Source organism: Equus asinus, chromosome 20 (genome assembly GCF_041296235.1).
Source record: "Equus asinus isolate D_3611 breed Donkey chromosome 20, EquAss-T2T_v2, whole genome shotgun sequence".
NCBI lineage: Eukaryota > Metazoa > Chordata > Mammalia > Perissodactyla > Equidae > Equus > Equus asinus.
The window spans coordinates 103,516,015-103,536,092 of record NC_091809.1 but is presented as its reverse complement, the minus strand read 5'-3'; the positions used below and the strand labels follow the sequence as shown (position 1 = coordinate 103,536,092).

The window sequence follows — 20,078 nt, the reverse complement described above, 5'->3', positions numbered from 1 at the left end:
ATTGTATTCCATTTCGTAGAAAAGTTGGAAAATACATAAAATGTAAAGAAAAAATAACATGTATAACCATACACTCACAGATACTCTCTGTTACCTATTTATTTAGGGGAATACTCCCTGCCTGTGTTTCTATGTATCCATGAACGCATGTGTGTGTGTGGCCATACATAATTTTTATTTATTATTTTAATTTGAAAACAGTATACATACTGGTTTGAATCTCATCATACTATACAGTGAGAATTTTCCATTGACACTCAATGTCTTCTAAATATTTTAATATTCACTGTATTCCAATATATGGATATATTGTAACTTATTTAATCATACTTCCATTAGTTCATATTTAGGCTGCTTCCAGTTTCTTTTTTTATAAATAACAAATGGAATAAATGGCCACAATGAAAATCTTCTCAAGTAAGTAATTGCGACTGATTCTTTCCTTGGAATAACTTGCTATAAATAAATATTTCTAGGCCTTTTGATATATACTGTCAAATTACCCTTAAGAAAGTTTGTATCAATTTACATTCCTATCAGCAACTATGAAGGTGCCTATTTCCTGAACCATCTCCAGAAACAGGTGATCAACATATATGTAAATATCTATCCATCTATATATCTACACACAGTCACATACATAAATTTAGTATAATTAGTATCTAATTGCATTTCTTTTAATTACTCCTAAGCTTGAAACAATATTTTCAAAACTTTGAATATACTCTAATACATGCTGTCCACTGCCTGTACAGTTGAGAATCTACACACAGAGATCTTCTTTGTTGACAATGGAACCCAAATTTTGTTTAGATGGAAGTTAGCCAAGTACTATAAAGGAAGCTGTGACCTACCCCGGCCTCAAGGATAAATCTTGATTCAAAGTAATTCTATTTACCTTTGTAAGATATATTTTATTAATAGGTATATTAAACAATTTTGGCCATTGAGACATGAAAACAAATCTGCTTGAGATGGACTTCTGATAACTATCCTTAGTCTTAAAAAAGGACCCTAGGAAGGGAATCCTCTTTTCCCTTCCGACTTTGGAACACAGGTAAGTCAGGATCTGGTCCCTGGAGTTGCTTTGGCCATTTTGAGATCCTGAAGACAGCCACGTCAAGTTTCAAACCATCATGCTGAAAACAACAAGCAAAGAGCTGGAAACTACCTCTGGCACTGATGATGTCACGGAGAAGCTGAATTAACTAATTCTGGAAACAATGTCCCTCTAGACTTTTTGTAATGAGAAAATAAATTTCGCATTTAAGCCAGTGGAGTTAGGTTAGGTTTTTTTTTAATTCTTTCCGCTAAAATCATCTGAACTGATATACCCACCCTCTCTCACTTTTTCCTTCACAACTCTGTGAGGACGTATAGAGGATACTGATGAAGAAGCAGGGAACTTAAGTGGTTTTCCAATTCATAAAGTAAATAAGTGGCATAGCCAAAGCCTGCAACCAGTAGAATTTATACACTAATTTATACAACAGATTTTAACCAGGAGAATTTAGAGCTTTCATTCTGGCCCAAGAATATTTATGTATATTCCCAACTATCTCAGATAAAGGAAACATAGTCCAAAGGTGCCTCACTATACTTTTAAAAAGTACGGAAATAGCTGTACATATGCATTTACGAAGACTTTGATACGGAAATAAAGAATATAACATAGCTCGCAGGGTCATTAAAGAGAAACGTCCACTCACGGTGTCGACCCAAATGTGGACATAAGCAGACCTGAAAGACTTCCCTCACCAATGTTGCCAGTGCTAAAGCGTCCTCAATCAAACTCCTTCATGTGAAAGCTTAATTGTGATTCTGAATGCACAACTCCAAAAACAGAGTGTACAGAAATATTAACAGGCCTTTTATGATGAATTTGGGTCAAGGGCAACACAGCACTTAATAGGTTTGTGCACAAAGACCCTGGGGGCAAGCTCCATCATTTATCCTAGTTGTTCTGCAGCAGCCAATGTGGTTGAGACTCTATAATACATGCTAGTAGAAAAAGAACTCCCACTTAAACCCAACGAAGAAGCCAAACGCTGGACAAACCTTTCACACTTATTTTTGTCCTGAAATCTCAAGGGAAATGCCCTTTGATATCCTAAGACACATTTGCTGGCTTTAACAAATCTTAGCATTATTTTAACACTACTATTACGAAACGCAAAAAACATTTGGTCTTTGGCCTTTCCAGGACTACATATGAAAAACTAAAATGGCCCTGGAAAATCAAACGTTCCATGAATTTCCTGGTTTCTCCTTTTGTTGACTTTGTTTCTTTCATATGTGATGGGTAGTGAAGCCGAGTCACAAATACGTATGTGCAAGTAATGTAGCTTTCTATTTCTTCAACTGAATGCAACGAATGGTTCTGTGCTCCTATTCTTCTGGGTAGTGGAATCATTATCTCACTCATTTTGAGGGTTCCCTGCTTGCATCAAGCTGTGTCATGGCTCTAGGGGATTCCCAATGACCAAGACATCGGCAGAGAGGAGACAGTCCGGTCCTTGGCCCATGGAACACATATGTCACTGTAGAGATGCTGCATCTATCTTTAGGGTCATTTGAGCCATCACAGCAGTCATGTCACAGTTGAAGACTCAGGATCTCTCCACGAGGCCCCACCTATAGAGACATCCCACATCCTTTCTCTCTCTAGAATCTTAAACATTCCAGACTGAAGCCTTGGAGGAAGGGTCCTTCCTCCAGAAACTGTCCAAGTTTTTGCTTTCATTACCTCCTGACCCCATACCACCCACCACCAGTTCAAGGGGAATCCTTTTCTAGTCTACAATATAGAGGGCAATTCTTTTTTTTCTGAGGAAGACTGGCCCTGAGCTAACATCCATGCCCATCTTCCTCTACTTTATACTTGGGACGCCTACCACAGCATGGCTTGTCAAGCGGTGCCACATCTGCACCCAGGATCCGAACCGGCAAACCCTGGGCTGCCAAAGCAGAACATGCGAACTTAACTGCTGCGCCACCAGGCCAGCCCCGAGGGCAATTCTTTTGCCTCCTGATTCTCCTCTGACATTCTCTCTGACTCCAACCCTCTCCGTTCTATGAAAGCAGGAGCTCTCAACCTTGAGAGCTTGCACGCTAGAATCACCTGGACATTTAAACAAAAACACTGAAGCCAGGTTAATGCAAGTAGTTTTGCATTCTAAAGCATGTGATATAGCATTTTTCACTCAAGTAAAAGTAGTCTACAGACCCATGATGGGAATTTCATTCTTATAGCTGTGTCACCTCTTCTGAGACTGAGAGCCAAGTAATTAGTAACTTGTCCTTTTAATGCTGCCAGATAGTCAGAAGTAAATAAGAACACGGATGTCTAAAACAAGCACGTGCTATAGGCTTCAAAGATAAGGATAAGCAGTGGATAGTTTACTACTGTGCTCTATCAAGTTGGAGAATGTTCTATTTTAGCCCCATTTCACATGGTTCTGCCCAATGAGAAAACACCAGGTATCTCACATTTGAAAGTGTGCTATATTTCATCAACCTTAGGAGGAAAGCATGAGAACGAGTCTAAAATTTCTAACAGTTAACTTCTACCCCTAAGTCTATTAAAGTGTTGCCTAACCTCTTCATTATAGGATACTCAATTTAAACCATTAAATTATTAGACGATTATTTCTAACTTTAAGCAAGCTTACTTGAAGTATTTCAAACATATACTTCCTTCAAACTTTCTTCCACACCATTATCAAGAAAATAAAAATCTTTTCAGAAAGGTAATGGAACCTTCAGGGATACTTGTTATTTCACTTATTCCCTTTACTTCTTACCTTCACGGGAAGTTTTTGGCATAAAAATGAATGCTTACGCATCACCGTCAAGTGCTGTCTCACTGCTGCGAGCTTTCGTCGTACATCACCAGGATCCTCCTGTAAAGCTGCCTGAGTAGCTCATGACCACATCTTAGCAAGACACCTACAGGCCAGCCCAGTGACACAGTAGTTAAGTTTATGCCCTCCGCTTCAGCGGCCTGGGGTTCGCAGGTTTGGATCCCGGACCACTCACACTGCCCTCATTAAGCCATGGTGTGGCAGCATCCCACATATAAAATAGAGGAAGATGGGCAACAGATGTTAGCTCAGGACCAATCTTTCTCACACACACACACACACACACAAAACACCTAAACACAGGGAGTTTAACTGGGATAAATGAAAATCAGAGACCAACCAAGCAAGCAGGCTGGCCATTTCAAAAATCAGAGGCCACTTCAAAAATCAGAGGCCATTTCAAAAATCAGAGGCTACAAAGAAAAGCCTCCTCCAACCTCAATGCCAGGGACTCCTCCAGTTTCAAAACTCATAAAACAGGAAGGGCAACTCAGGGTCTTTATAGGAAAGAAAGTGATTTAGACTCACACCCAAACTCCAAGGCCCAAATCTCCCCACGTCCAATGTCAAATGTTTTAGATTTCAGCCTTTCAAAGGCCAAGGAAGCTTTCCGAGAAAAGAGTACTGGGGCCTCATATATAATTCATGGGCATGTCAGGGAATCCCCAGCCCCTAGGGATTTTTCAAGTTCTAGCTCATTATTCCCAATGTTGAACCCTCAGAACTTTATTATCCCATGAGACACAATTTTTGCACTTAAGAAAAAAAGTAAGAAAGAGGTAAAGTTTCTTCTCTGTTTAATACATAGCCTTTTGGCTAAGCTCAAATGTAAATCTTGCTTGCTTATAGGTCCAAAAGAGCTTTGCCCATTAAATTGTTTAGCTCTCAGCATTAATTGTTTAGGTAATCTCTTTTTTGTCCAGGAATTTTAGTTATAATATGTAAAAGAAAGGTAAATAAGATTTGGCCTCCTTTAACTCTAGGTTCACTAATTTTTGGTCGAGTGGAATTTTCAACATGACTACTGACTTCTAAAAAGTTACTGACAGACTAAATGATTTACTAAAAGAAAGGAAAAAAATGTCATCTACTTACTTGGAAAACCAACTGAACAGTGGCAGTGGATGCTAATTGATTTGGGACAGAGACTAGAATGGTCTTTGGAAATAAGGAATGTCAATATTGAGAAATGCTGCGTCAGGAACTCAGAACAAACAGAGGATGCCTCCAGGCCTGTCAATCTCTCCCAGCAAACTGTCTTCTGGAAACGAATCATCTGAAAAAACACCTCACAGCAGCAGCCATCTGTGACACGCCGCATTCATTACACAGGCAAGCAACCACTTCGGGGAAGAAGTCTTCTTCGCCAATAAAGAAATGACAGAGATTAGAGGTGGGGACCTGCTACATCGTGGATGGTAAAGAGTACATTTGACCTAACAGGATTCTTTTCAGAACACCAAGGGAAATGTCAGGGTTCCAGCTGACTATGCAAGCATCTACTGGAGGCCCTCGAATCTGGCCTAGAAGAGAAATGACCATCAGGGAGAATGCCTGTCTCTCAGCTCTCCTCATTGCCATCCATACCCCACCGTGAGATCCTAATGCGACCAGTCCCCGCACGCTAACATGCCTCAGTAAACTCCTACAGTTCCTCCGGGTGAAAGCATTCCAAACACTTCAGCCTGGCAATCAAGCACCTTTGTCTTATTGCATTTTGCTTGTACTTCCATCAGAGTTCTTAGCACAATGTGTTTAATACAATAATTATTCCTTAAGACTACTTTCCCCATCACATTGTGAACTGCTATTGAAAAAAGGTTACAACAGCTCCTCCTGTCAAAGGAAACAAATTTGTTGTGAATCTGTTAAGGGTTGGTCACTGTGGTATTCAATAGCACCATTCACTGAATAGTTCTGGTTCTCTACCCTCCTGGACGTAAGGCAGAAGTGAATTCCCTGTTCCCATGGTTGGCAGGGGACTAGTAATGAGTTCTAGTCAATGAGCTCTGGGGGGAAGGGATACGTGTCACTCCCTGGTAACAACATTTAATGGCTGATGTGGGAAATTCCAGGCTTTCTTTTCCCCGTCTTGGTGACTAGCAATGTTCCCAATGGTGACTATTCCATCAGTTTGTGTCCCAAAGTAATTACAATGAGCAGAACCCCCCAGTGATAGACATTGCATGAACAGGAAATAAAACCCCGTTATTTTAAGTCATTCATATTTGGGGTTATTTATTACTGTAGAACATCCTATCCTGACTGATAAAGCGCCATGATAAATATTTTCATATACGTAATTTGATGTTCACAATAACCTATAAGTATCACAGATGTGAGCAATATTTTACAAATGAAATTTAGAGCAGTAAATATTTAGGCCAGGGGCAAGTAGTTTAATTCATTCCTTCATTCAATAAATATTTATTGAGCACTGTTCTGTGCCAGGCTAGGTTCTAAGCAGCCGAGAGTCATAAAAAGACAGGGAAGAGGACCCCACCCACAGAGCTCACATTCTAATAGAAAGAGACAAATTTCTATAAATCATATATAAATAACAAAAACTTCAGATGGCGGTAAGTGATATTCAGAGACTTAAAATCAAGTGATACGGCAGAAAAATGGTGGCTAATTATATAAATAGGAAAAAACTTCTCTGAGATGATCATTTTTAAGCTGAGACCAAAATGACAAGAAAGAGCCATTTATGCAGACACCAAGAGGAAAAGGCTTCTAAGAAGGAGGAACAGCTCATGCACAGGTCCCAAGGCAGAACAAGCTTGTTGAGCGAAAAAAAGTCAAAGGTCAGTGTGTCCACCTCCTAGCGGACAAGAATGGAAATGGCACAAGATAAAGTCAGAGAGGTAGAAAAGAGAAAAGCCGTAGAGGGTTTCATAGCAAAACAAGGAGTATGGATTTGATTTTCTGGGTAATGGAAAAACTCCATGAGAGTTTTCAGCAGATTTGCATGATTTCTGCTTTAAAAAGCCTGCTTTAGCTGCTATGTGGAGAGGGAGTTATGGTGGAGCAAGGCTGGAGCAGAAAGTGCAGTGTGGGGGCCCCTGCAGAAGTCTCCCCGTTTGGCAGTGGAGGATACGGACAGACATGGATACACCCAGGACAGGGTGTGGAGGGTAGAGTCAACGAGACTGGTGTGTGGACTGAGTGGAGGGCAAGGGAATGCCAGCAATCAGGTAGAAATCCCAGCTTTCTGGGCAGATGGTGTTTTCCTTTGCCGAGATGGAGAAAACCGGAAGGGGACGTGGTTTGCAGAGGTGGGAGGAAATCACGAGTTCTGTCTCACACACGTTAATATGAAACCCTAGTAGACATCTGTGGGTAGATGTCAAGTGAACATATGATTCAGAAGCTCAGGAGAAAGACCGGAACTGGGTAGAAATGTAGGAGTTATTGACATAGGGATGCTGTAAAAGTCAGAAGATTGAATAAACCATCTAAAAAGAATATATACGTGAACAGGAGAAAGCGGGCCAGGGCAGAGCTCTGTGGCCATCTGATTTTTACAGTGTCAGCAGAGGAAGAACAGCTAGGGACACGGGGCAGGAGTGGCCAGTGAGAGAGAAGGAAAATCAGGAAATATGATGTCTCAAATGTCAAGAAAAAAATGTGTCTAAAAGACGAAGGTGGAGCGAGCTCTGCTAAATGCTGCCGAGAGGTCACGGAAGATAGGATTTAGCAAATGTTGCTGACTTGATAAAGTTTGTCTCTGTGGAATGGTGAGTATGGAAGCCTTATTGGAGGGGGTTGAGGGGGTTGAGGAGGGCAGGTGAAGTTGATGCGGGGTCGGTGAGCCGAGGAGTCGAAAGAAAGCTTTCTTGGACTCTCAAGGTCTGGCAGTGGTGCTCTTTTATTTAGACAATAGTACAGAATAGCTTGGGGACAGGACCCATGGGCAGCGAAGAGCTGCAGGCATGGGGACAGGACCCATGGGCAGTGAAGAGCTGTTGCTGCTGCCGCATGGGGACAGGACCCATGGGCAGTCAGAGCTCCTGATGCTGCCCCGAGTTGAGGGTTAGAGCTAAATTTTATAAGTCATGGGTACGTGACTTATTTTTACTGGTAAAAGAAAAGATGATGTAAAAAGTCATTAAATGATTTCAGTGCAGATGGGGTCTGGTTATTGTGCGGTCATATAACTTTAGATACGAATCTGGTCATATAGATCGGCATGTAGGGGAGGATGCCCTGGGCTTCTCTCCCTGGGGCAGCCTTAATTCATACTATAAAAAAATCCACCGGGTCATATAGTTTGGCATGTACGCCAGGTCGCCTTGGGCTTCTCTAGCTGGGGCAGCCTTAATCCACATCAAGGTGAGTACACGTAAATGAGAAGAACAGCCACAGACAATGAAATTAAGAAGCTCTGCTGTGAACAGAAGCAGAAAAATGGAGCAGTAAGTGAGAAGGAATCTGGGACCAAAGGAAGATTTTTTTTAAAGAAAAAAAGCTTACTCACAATTCTATGACTGTGGAAGTCCAAAGCCCTCATGGAGACTTCTGACATCCCTGGGAGGAGGCTGTGTGACAGCGATGCACGTGTGTTTAAGTGTATGTTGGGGGGCAGGATAAGGGATAGGAATGGGTACTTTGCAATGGTTACCTCCACCTCCGAGGTCTCAACGCCCTATACACACGTGCACCATTTCTGTCGTCCACCATGTTAACACAACACTGGATTGGGGGCGGGGGAGGGTCTCACCCAGCATTCACGATGGGTAGACTTTGCAAAGGTTTGAGGGTCATGAGGAAGACTTGCAATGCCCACTGCATAGCAAAACAACGAAAGCACCTATGTTAAAGATTCCCACCCTTCAAAGTCCTCTCAGCCACCCTTCCCCTGGGGGGTTTTCACCGGCCCTCTGTCCTCCACAGCACCCAGCCTTCTCTTCTCTGGCTGGCTCCTCTCTCATCCCTCTTGCTTTTCTCTCTTTTCTTCTCTCTAACTTTTCTGTTCCCTCTCAGACAAAATACAAACACACAAGCAAAACACAAGGTTTGTGTGTGCATGTGTGAGCGTGTGTGTGTGCAGATTTTTTCCTGTAGAGGTACACCGTCTGTTTTGGGGGTGGAGAGGAGCACTTGGGGGCCCACTGATACCCGTACCCTTGCCTTTCAGTCCAAACAACACAGTGGTCTTTCTAAAAGTAATTCTGGAGCCAGTTCTTAAAATCATACATCTTCTGTTTTGTTCCATATATAAACCACCAGGCCAAGCATCTGAACTCAACATGCTGTCAGCAAACACCAGCTCTTGCCTCCCCGCTCAGGGAAAGAGTAAGAGCAGAGGCGGGATTCTGATATAATTCCAACACAGCAGGACCGTCATCAAGGTTTACTGAGTTGCATGATACGGTGCTGTTGTTTTGGGAGGATATTCACTGGTTTCTTCTAATCTTAGGGTCAAAGTAGTCAAGACCTGGATTTACTATTAAGGGCAAATAGTCATCTGTCACATCACAGATTTTTAAATCGTGCTTGTTTACAGGTCCAAAGGAGTTCTGCCCCCTTAACATGTCTAGATCTCAGCATGCTATGTTTATACAATCTCTCTCTTTTTTCTCTAAGAATTTTAATTACAATATGCAAAACACAGATAAATGAGATTTGGCCTTCTGTGGCCGCCAGAACCTTGCATCAGTCTGAGATTGCCATCCCCTTAGTTGAAGAACAGTAACGTAGAAACATACAATAATCGATGGCAAAGGTATTGGACATACGACCATGCATTCCTAACTTTTGCAACTTTCTGCACTTCTGAAAAGGTCATTCAGAATAAAATACCTCTTCAAAAGAGTCGCATTCCATTCTGAGTGAAGAATTCACTTTTTACATGCCAATGTTACTAAGACAAAGAGAAATACACAGGCATCAGAGAAAGGTACAACATGACCGAAATCTTGTGTTCAAGGGGCTTTTTTCTTACAGGTTTCACGTTGGTCATTTAAACACATTTGATGAAGAGGAGAAAGACTCAGAATCTTCTACTATCCTTAACCAATTTACCGTTCATGTCTCCATATGCTTCAGTGGAAGTATATTAGAATCCCAAACCAAAGGCCCCCTCAAAGCCAGCACTGCTCACAGGAAGGCACCGATCGCAGTCCCTGGAGCTTCAGTTTAGTACTGATAGCCCCGTAATACAGGAGAAGCGGGGGGGAACTGACACTCAGCATCTTTCAATCACAAGTCTTGACTGGCTCCCATACACCCAATCCCTGTCCACCAGGTAACCCTGCTCTCCCCTCAAATTTAATCCTTGTCTTTCCCATTAGGAACAAAGCCCATTTTCTTATATACAAAAACATTTCATCATGATGGAAGGAAAGTAGTTTGATACTTTTCTATTTTTGGAACTGATGTCTCTAAGTCCCCCAGTGTTACTATAGGCAACTGGGACTTCAATGTCAAATCATACACCCATGCATGCATGCACGCACACACACACGGGCAGAAATACTGGGAGTGGAAATAAATTATGCAGACAAAATTTCTTTTATGACCACTTTCTTCTCAAAAGGTGAGCATAAAATAACGCAACAGCAGCACTAGTTAGGTAAAAATAGTACTTCGTGCACTTCAAGCTAAACATAACAACACAGATATGGGGCAGAGAAGGGTTGAGTCAGAAAAACAACATTGCTTCTTAATACTCACCTGTACAAGAGAAATCATCCACGCGAATGTATCCCGGGACACAGTCACACCGATATAACCCAGGCAGGTTGACACACACAGTATTGGCACGACAGTAATGCATCTTAGCAGCACACTCATCGATATCTGAAGGAGGAAAAAGAAGCAATATCACGGTTAGTGGAGTGATTGAACCAGAGTGTAATCATCTCACAACGGCATTAGAAAAGGTGAATGCCCATTGAAGCCAAGAGGAAAAGCAAGAGGCAATCAACACAAAAGCTTAAGTGCAAGTTCATCTGGTGCATTAGATCCCACCCTGAGCTGAAAGTATTTCTAGAAAGATGCATGGTGAGACACAACAGTTAAGAACCTAAGGAGTATAAAGACTGAATCTATTATTATTAACTTCTCACCAAGGAGGATGCTTGACTTAAACGTCCAAAATCAAGGAGTTTTGAGTCCAGTGAGTTGATACCAATTAATATTTATTAGGTGTCCACTGTGCATGGTGTAGCTTTTATCAGAGAGATCAAGGGAAGCCAGCCCTTTCTGCTTGTGTATCTTACTAAGACAAGCTTTAATCCATCTGTCACAAAATGGTGGTGCAGCCAGTTTCTCCCATGTTCTACTGTGAATACAGGCAGCAGCTGTTGTCTAATGCAAATTAATGTCTTTTATCTCTTGACCTGGAGATCCATCCTATGTGATAGAATGGGCTGACTCAACAAAAAGATCTTATTCTCTCTAGCAGGGAAGTCAGAGAATTACCTGCTTTCTCATAAGAGTTCATGATAAGAATTAAAATAACCTACAAACTAAAGTACAGAGTTTGGTCTTTTCTGGAGGTGACGTTCTCAAAAATGGCTTTATGTTCATTTACTCAGACTGCTTATGTGTGACGGCCAGGGAGAGGAAGGGATATAAGCACAGCATGGGGATCCAAGATAGGAAATGAGAGTTCTAATTCCGGTTGTGCTAGTCACTAGCCTATGACTTGCATTTAACTACTCTGAGTCCCAGAATCCTCATCAGTTTGTCACAAAAGTCAGTTCTGAATGTACTGCTTTAAATCTTTAAATGACTATCTAATTTAATCTATATGCAATTCCACGGGTGAAGTAAAGCACGGCAATCATTTTAAAGTCTAGAAAATTGAGGCTTAGGGAAGTTAAATATCAGGCACAAGTCATCCTGTTAGGACACACACCCAGGATTTGAACTCAGACGCCAATCTCTTTCTTGCTGTGACATGTCATGAAAGCACCTTGAAATGATAATTAATCAAATATAGTGTTACAGCTTAACATATTTAGTGAAATATAGCATTACGGTTACATATTTAACACAAATACAGTCTTAGAGTTTAATTATGATCATCATTAAAATCCTAATAGCCCTCATATGCAGAAACTGAAGATAGAAACAGCTACATTGGGTCACAAGAAATCTCATTTATCTATTGCTCTGAAAAGTAAAAGCAGATTGATTTATTTCCTAATAAAACACCCTGTAATAACATCAGATTCTTTTTAGTGCTAAAGATCTGTCAGCTTGTAAATAAAAGTTATTGTGCAGTAACTGAGGTCCCAGAAGGAGACGTGCATTTAGCAAGACTTCCATAACTATGATACAAGAACAAAACACCAGAAATCAGTGAGATAATTCAGGCAATCAACAAAGGGTTCTACCTGCACAATACCATGTGCATTCAAAAATGATCCAAGACAATGCGTAATAAAAATAAATGAACAACAGGAACAGAAAATCTATATAACATGATTACATCAAGCCAGAGTATGGAGGGAACTCTTCCAGGAATTTGAGATAGAACAGTAACTGCACATGAGCATGAGGTGTAATTCAGATCTTTCTGGCAGTCAGGGCATTAGAATTCTTTAACAAGTTGGGTCCCAGCATCACTTAATCATTTTGCTTCACAGAATAGTGGATATCATGAAAGTCAAGAGGAAAAGTGCTTCAGGAAAAAAGTAATGATCACTTGTGTCACTTGCAATTAACTAGTTGAACAAGGGGCTGGCCCGGTGGCGCAGTGTTAAGTGCTCACGTTCCGCTTCGGCGGCCCGGGGTTCGCCGGTTTGGATCCCGGGTGAGGACATAGCACCACTTGGCAAGCCATGCTGTGGTAGGCGTCCCACATATAAAGTAAAGGAAGATGGGCATGGATGTTAGCTCAGGGCCAGTCTTCCTCAGCAAAAAGAGGAGGATTGGCAGCAGATGTTAGCTCAGGGCTAATCTTCCTCAAAAAAAAAAAAAAGAAGAAGTTGAACAAGATAAAGACAGAACTAACCACTGGATTTGGTAAGAATAAGTTCACTGCTGACCTTGACTTCATAAGGGTAATTTTGGGAAAGTGGTACAGCAAAGACTCACTGGAATCAATTAAAGAGAGAATGGAAGACGAGGGAGCAGAGACACGAAAACAAGGCAAATCTTTTGAGATATTTTCCCACAAAGAAAAATGGGTTAGTAGCTCCAGCGAAATTTGGTGTTGAGAGCCTTGTTTAAAGATGGAAAAGAGATCACAGCATGTCTGTATGCTGCTGGGAAGGATCCAATATGAGTAAAAAAATGATCATGTAGAAGAGAGAGCAGATCAGGGCAGGAACAGAGGCCTGGAGAGGGCAAGAGGAGCTGAGCTCCAGCACACAAATGGAGCGAATCATCTTCCCAAGAATGAAGCCAAGGGATAAGGCACGAGGTGGAGATCAGTTGGCACATCTGGTGGTGGGAAGATGAAGAGGTTCTCCTTCGCTTGCTTCTATTCTCTCAGTGAAATGAGAGAGAGTAACACTCGAGGAGGAGGAGAGGCGGGAGCATCGGATGTTTAAGGAGAGGGAGAAGGTATTAAATAGTCACGTTAGGAAGAGGGCAAGAATTGACTAGGGCAAGTAGTAGGGTGGCTGAGAAGTCACTTGTGATTTGTGGTCCTAAATGTTAAGTGAGAGCAATCAGCATGGCTATGTGTTTGTCTCCAGTCTCAGTCAGCTACTGGAGGCAAGTACCATTTGGGGTAATTGGGAAGTTAGGTGTAACCAGAGCTGAGTTTTTAGGTGAATAAAATGGGCAAAAAGAGATACAAGGGAACTGAGGAGTAAGGAAAGAGGTGATAACAATGACGTGCCAGGGAACCTCAGCTCTTCAGGAGAGAAAGGAGGACACGAAGAGGGAGGTGGACGGTTGAAATGGATTGGACATCATGGTGGACACTGTGCTGCACTGCCCAGATCTCTCTTCAGAACTAAAGGACCTAATCCCCCAGCTAATGGGAGTACTGCCTGCTAAGGATCTTCAGCTGTTAGCCTTTTAGGGCAATCGTCCTTGGCTGAAGAGAGATGCCTCACCCATAGTCACACTCCCATCCTAAGGGCAACCTACAATGAAGACCGGCTCTGCTTTATTCTAGGTTCAGAGCACTCAATGGGATTGACCTGACTTCTCCCTCTGCCCAAACTGGCGTGCTTTCCTTCCCCGAGAGGCGTTCATCCCCATAGCACTCCCTAATAAAACTTCCTGCATGCCTGTGTCCATCTCAGAGTTTGCTTCCTGGGGAAACTAAGCTGCAGCAGGAATCCTGGTGGAGGCAAGGAATCATTACCAGGAGGGTACTAGAGTGTGAGCCGGAAAGCTTGGAGATGCAGTTATAGAGTGGTGGGCTTGACATTAAGATTTTGGAGGTGATTCAGTTATTGTTGATTACAAGGTCCTGCATATGATTGTGAAAGAGTGGAAGAATAGACCATTGTAAGTGAGAGGTTGGGAACACCACGAGAAGCCAGGCATTGGAGGGGGTTAGTTGGCATTAGTGTTGTTCATCAAATATTACCAGTTTTCCTCCTCCTGGGCCCATAGCACAATTGTACTTCCCCATCCTGTTCAAAGTCAGGCGTGGCCATATGACTGACCAAGAAACCTGAGCAGAAGAGTATACCCCTAGGTGGAAAGATTAAGAGCCAGCATCTGGCTTAACACCTTTTCTTCTTCCTGCCGTGGAAATCCTGGAAGCACAGAGATGGAGACTCTTTAAGCCTGGGTCCCTGAGTGAAGACCAGGCCACCAGACAAGCATAATGAACATTTGCATGAGCTGGAGATACACTTTTATTAATTGACGCCATTGAGCCTACGTGACTAGTACAGAGGGTGACTATGAAGCATCCGAGAGGAGGAAATTAAGCTGGATCTTGAATAGGAATTCACCAGGAGAGAACGCAGGTGGAGCAACAGAAGGAAAATGATAGAGGCTAAACTTTCTTTTCTCGGCAGAGTTAGGAAGGGAGAGAATCATTTAGTTGTGTACATTCAAAGAACACTAATTAGCCCTTTACTAACCCCTGAGGCAGAGTGATGAACAAAATGCCATCATGGACCTCACAACCTGGCAAGACATTGAGCGAAACTTCTAAGTTCTACCAAGAACGTGAGATCTTTTACCAGGGGATCTGACCCAGTCTGAGAGGGCCAGAGGAGGATTCCCTATGGAAGCGATGTTTCATCCGAGACATGAAATAGAAGCGAAACAGGTAAAGGGGAGAGGAACAACATCCCAGACAGAGATGAATGCTTGGGAAGACTTAGTTAGAAGGAGGCAATAAGCTCCGGCCACATCCCGCTGGGCCTTGCAGGCCATGTGAAGGAGTCTGGACTTTAATCAGGGTAGTGACCAGAAATCCAATTCCTGTTTTCAAAATATCACTCAGCTGTACTGAAGAGAATGGATTGGAGCACGGCAAGCTGAAGGCTAAATCACGTTGGTGTTTTACTCACAGAGATGCAGCCACACTGACTCCATCTCATTCTGCTAGGAGGCTCGGCCATTCTTTAAGATGAGAAACTAGTCAGGACTTGCCTTAGAGGCAGTTCAATCTTCAGCCCATGGGCCACAGCTGCCACCCAGGCTGTTGACTACAAGGAATGTTTCCCTGTCATGGACCCTTGTCAGCTCCTCCCAGAGAGAACCTCCTGGCTCATTTCCCTTAGGCGACCAGATAACTGCTGAGAGGTATCTGCCGCATCTAGATTTGAAGGCGTTACTTGGCTATGACAAGCTTATTTTCATTCAAACAGTCAAGTCATCTCCTTGGTTCTAGGATTCCGAGGACCTGAATAAAAATATTTTCAAAAATTGGACAAGGGGATGGTTAGAAAACCGCGCTGAGAATTTCCCTATACATAGGTTTATCCAGCGCTACACGAGTCACCCAGGACCCCATGGCCAGACATCCCTGCTGCTCTGCTGATGTGTCTTTGAGTAGGTTTTGTTTTCAATTCGTATCATTGGTCATTTCAGCTCTTGCATATCTAATAATTTCCTGGTACCAGTCCAGAAAAAGACAGCACCAAAATAAAGCAGAAAAGTTGACAAATGTACCACAAAATTAAACTGTCACAATCTTATCTTTGTTGTCAACCTCCAGATATAAAAATTACTCCCTGGTATAAATAAGGGGGAGGGGAGGAACGAAAGTAAGGTGTCTAGAGTCATCCAGGGGGGTTTCTTGAGACAAGACAATGGAAGAAAGGAAGGAATTGACAGCTCCCCAGTTTCAGGATGGGAATGGGGGATGGAGTGGCAACTCATGTGCCAAAGAAAGATTGCCTCTCCAACCTCAGAGAAAAGCACAACCCTGAACACAGTTTCAATAGGACTCAAGAGTGCTTCAAAAGCAACCTGATTATAGAGGGGACCAAAGCAGAATTAACACCTTCAGAGAACTGGGATATCCTGAGACAACAGTCTTGAGAGAGAGTGAACAACTGAGATTTTTAAAACAAGTCTAGGACAAAGGCTGCTTTTTGTTCACAGATAAAAAATTCTGAAAGGCAATGGATAATTACCAAAAAAACCAGAACTCCCTAATGAAAGAAGGAATTGATGCTCAGAAGAAACTGAGCAGGCCCAAAGCAGTGCGGATTCCAATCACAGCCCTGAAAAGCCATCTGACCTCTGCCCAGCTGGTACCAGTGCTCTGCCTGAAGCAGCCCCCTCTCAAACAATGGGCTCTTCCAAGGTGACATTCACGCAAAAGCAGGGAGGCAAGAAGAGGCTACGCCACAAGGTGGAAGTTGAACACACTCAAGAGTCCAGGCTCAAGCTAACCGTCTGAATCAGTCTCGGAAGCTTTCCTAAGAAGAACCACAGTTAACCTGAATACTGGAAGGATGACTGGATAAAAAAAATACACCATTAGGCACAGGGTGATACCAAGATGCATAAGAGACTAACGATATGCAACCTCTAGGGTGAATTAGGAACTGCTCCTGGTTAATACTCAGCAAGTATCTGCCATTTCTACATATCAGACATGATGCTAGGTACTCTCCGGGCAGCATCTCACCACTCCATTTATTCCTCCTGACTACTGTAGGAGGTAGGTATCCCCAGGTCATGAGGAGGAAACTGAGGCTTAGAGATTATTAGGTCACTTGCCCCAGGCATAAAGCCAGTAAGCCTAAAAGCCTGGGTTTGAATCCACACAGTCTGGCTTCAGGGTTGGCACTGTTCTCACTGTGCCAGATCAATAACATTTCACTCCTCTGACTACGTTAGGTACGTCTGATGCTGCCACGAAGTGCATGGAAACAAGCAGAGCTCCAGATTCCACGTCCGTGTGCAATGCTGTTCAGGCATTTGTTCTGGTATTACACTGTCTGTAAAAATAGCAATGCTACACTGTGCATCACTGCTTCTCTGGCTCTTTTAAATCAATCCTAACACTTTCACACTTTAGGCGCCAGTGACCTGGGACCCCAAAATAAGTAGCAGAATTCTGCACCCAGCTGGAACCCCCAGCTTGATACAGTCTCTACTCCGGTTGCTTAAGACTATCGAGTGCCTCCTATAGGATTAGAAACTAGAGACAAAAAGGCCTGGGTTTTTTATTAAATATTGTTAGAGAAACATCTCTAAACCCCACTGCAGTATATATCAGCTGCAGCATAACGGGGCTCAAATTGCGATTCATTCGTATAGATTGCTTGTCACCTATGAAATATTAGAGCTCATCTTCTGGTGGTCTTTTGAGGTAATAAAAATACATGATTTATGTCCCTCCCCAGGATGGTGAATTAGTTTGTTTTCATTTTAAAAGGTATACTGATAGACTTTAAAATGAAACTTGATGTGGCACAATGATTCTTCATGTATCACCAGCCTCCGCCTGCATACGAGAGCTCCGAGCAGACACACACCCGACTGTGGCATCATCGTCATGAAATGAGAGTGCAGGGTCTGGGGAGTGGAGAGAGAAGCAAAGGAAAAGAATTCTCATAAAATGATGTGACCTCCTCAGACTTGTTCATAGAATTTCCTAGATAAAGGCAACCCAGGGAGGGCTAGACCCGGGGGTTGGGGCAGAAATTATGCCCCACTTCCTGTGCACATTGAAAAAGGAAACAGGGGAAAGAATGCCAATATTTATGGAGACTGTGCTCTGTGCCAAGCACTGTGGGCATCTCCTCATTCCCAACCATCCCATGGACTGGCATCAGAAACTAAATGTAGGGTACCTAGGATTCCAACCCAGATCTCTGTGACTCCAAGGAGAATATGCATTCCACTGACTGCTGGACCAACAGCACTGGATTGGCAGTCATGAGTCAGGCTCTATTCCTGCTTTTCCAGTTAGCTAACTGTAGCACTGGGCAAGTCACTTCTCTTCTCTGGACCTCAGTTTTCCCATCTATAAAATGTGGGGGTTGGACCAGAGAGCATCTAACGACCCCCTTCGTTCTAAAGCTCTTGACACATTCAACTGTGTCTGTCCACTCATCGTAAAAGCCTGCCCCTGAGACAGTTTCTCTTGGGTCACCCCCCGGACCTCCAGTTTTGAGGAGCTTGCAGATGTCCCACATGCCTTTTCCCCCCAAGACAAAAGTCCTGGAAAATACTGTTAAGATGACCTGAGCCTTCACGCTGTTCCTTGACACTTATGTCAACTGAGATGGCATCTCCCCCGAAGCTGAAGAGCAGCTAGGACTAGCCAACAGATACTCACACAAAATTGTGTCTCTAGGCAGGTTCTCCATGGACTAGTATGATAATTTGCAGAGCAATTCTACCAGACTTTAGTCTTGAATTTTCAGAAATCATGATTTATAAAATATATGGTGGCATTGGCCAGTCATTTGTTACATTAGAGCTATCAGTACTCTCCATCTGTGTCACACTGGATATTTTTTAAAAGTGAAGGCCTATGTGTTCTCTGATTTAAACTTACAAAAATCTAGTGAGGCAGACAAGATGTGAATTATTATGCTCTTTTTCAGATGAGAAAATAAAAGCCCAGAAAAGAAGTCTGACTTGCCCAAAGGCACACAGATAATCATCGAGTTGGTAACAAAATCATGGTCTTCTAGCTCTGGAATTAGTGTTTCATCCAATGTTCTGTGCTTCTCTCTAATTACAGTTTTCTTCCTAAAGCAAGGGGAGAAAAATCAAACGCCCACAGAATCTAGGAATATAAACCAAATGCCTATAGAAGCCAGGGAGAAGATATACATGCAAAATATGTCCCGTCCACAAAGAAATAAGGTGTCTCTTATTTTTCTTAAAACATAAACATCTCTCTCTCTCACCTTCGCTCCCTCCTCTTCTCTCTCCCTCTCTCTCCCTCTCCCTGCCTCACCCTGTCCTTCCCTCACTCTCTCTCTCTCTTTCATTTTCCTATTTCCAAGGACAAGAAATGGTTTTCTCTTATAAGGGAAAAACCACAGAGCAAGGGCAATGATACCTGGACAGGGACACTGAACCTCAGTGGTAGAAAGACAATAGGAAGAGTATGAATTGTGGAAAATTAGAGTTCTAGTCAAATAATCCATGAGAGAGTAATAAGAGACATCATTTATGTAGCACTTCCTATGTGCTGGGCACAGTTTTAAGCACTTTACATGCACTAACTCGTTTAATACAAAAGCTCTATGAGGTATACACTGTAATCATCCTCACATTACAGATGAGAAATAAGAGGCATAGAAATGCACAGTGCATGATCGAGGGTCACACCACCAGGCGAAGGACCTAGACTGCCAGGATACAAATTCAGGCAGCACAGCTCCAGAGTCTGCACTCTCCACTCTGCGGTACCGCCTCTCAGGCACTGTGGGCTAGATCTCTGATCTTTCTAAAGAAGTTTCATACCCTAGCACTAATTTAATTTTTTAAAGTATTGGCTCCATTTTCTTCCAAACATTTTGAACCAAGTAACATATACCTACCTACTGGATTCAATCCATGGATGTTTGTGCCTTAAAGCATGCTATCATATGGAGCTTTAGTGGGCAGAAAGAGAGAGGAAAGGACGGAAGGGAGAAAGGAAGGAAGGAGGAGAATAAGGGAAGAGGGAAGGAGGGAGGGAGGGAGGGAGGTGGAGGAGGAAGGAAGAAAGACAAGAAGGAAGGAAGAAAAGAAGGGAGAGGAGGAAAGGGAAGGGAGAGGACAGGAAGGGAAGAGAATTGAAGGCAAAGATAAGACAAAGAAGAGAAAAGAGAAAAAGGAAAGACAGCCTAAGAAGGTGCCCAGATAATGTCTATGGAATGA

General features: G+C 42.8%; 1 protein-coding gene across 4 annotated transcripts in view; it reads right to left on the bottom strand.

The window, feature by feature from the left end:
- Positions 1-20,078, bottom strand: part of NELL1 (neural EGFL like 1) — a 779,413-nt gene that overhangs the window by 381,601 nt on the left and 377,734 nt on the right. For all 4 annotated transcript variants that reach the window (XM_070491352.1, XM_070491350.1, XM_070491351.1 and 1 more), the window contains exon 13: positions 10,542-10,667. In XM_070491352.1, the coding sequence (XP_070347453.1) occupies positions 10,542-10,667 (126 nt within the window). The remainder of the gene's footprint in view (positions 1-10,541; positions 10,668-20,078) is intronic.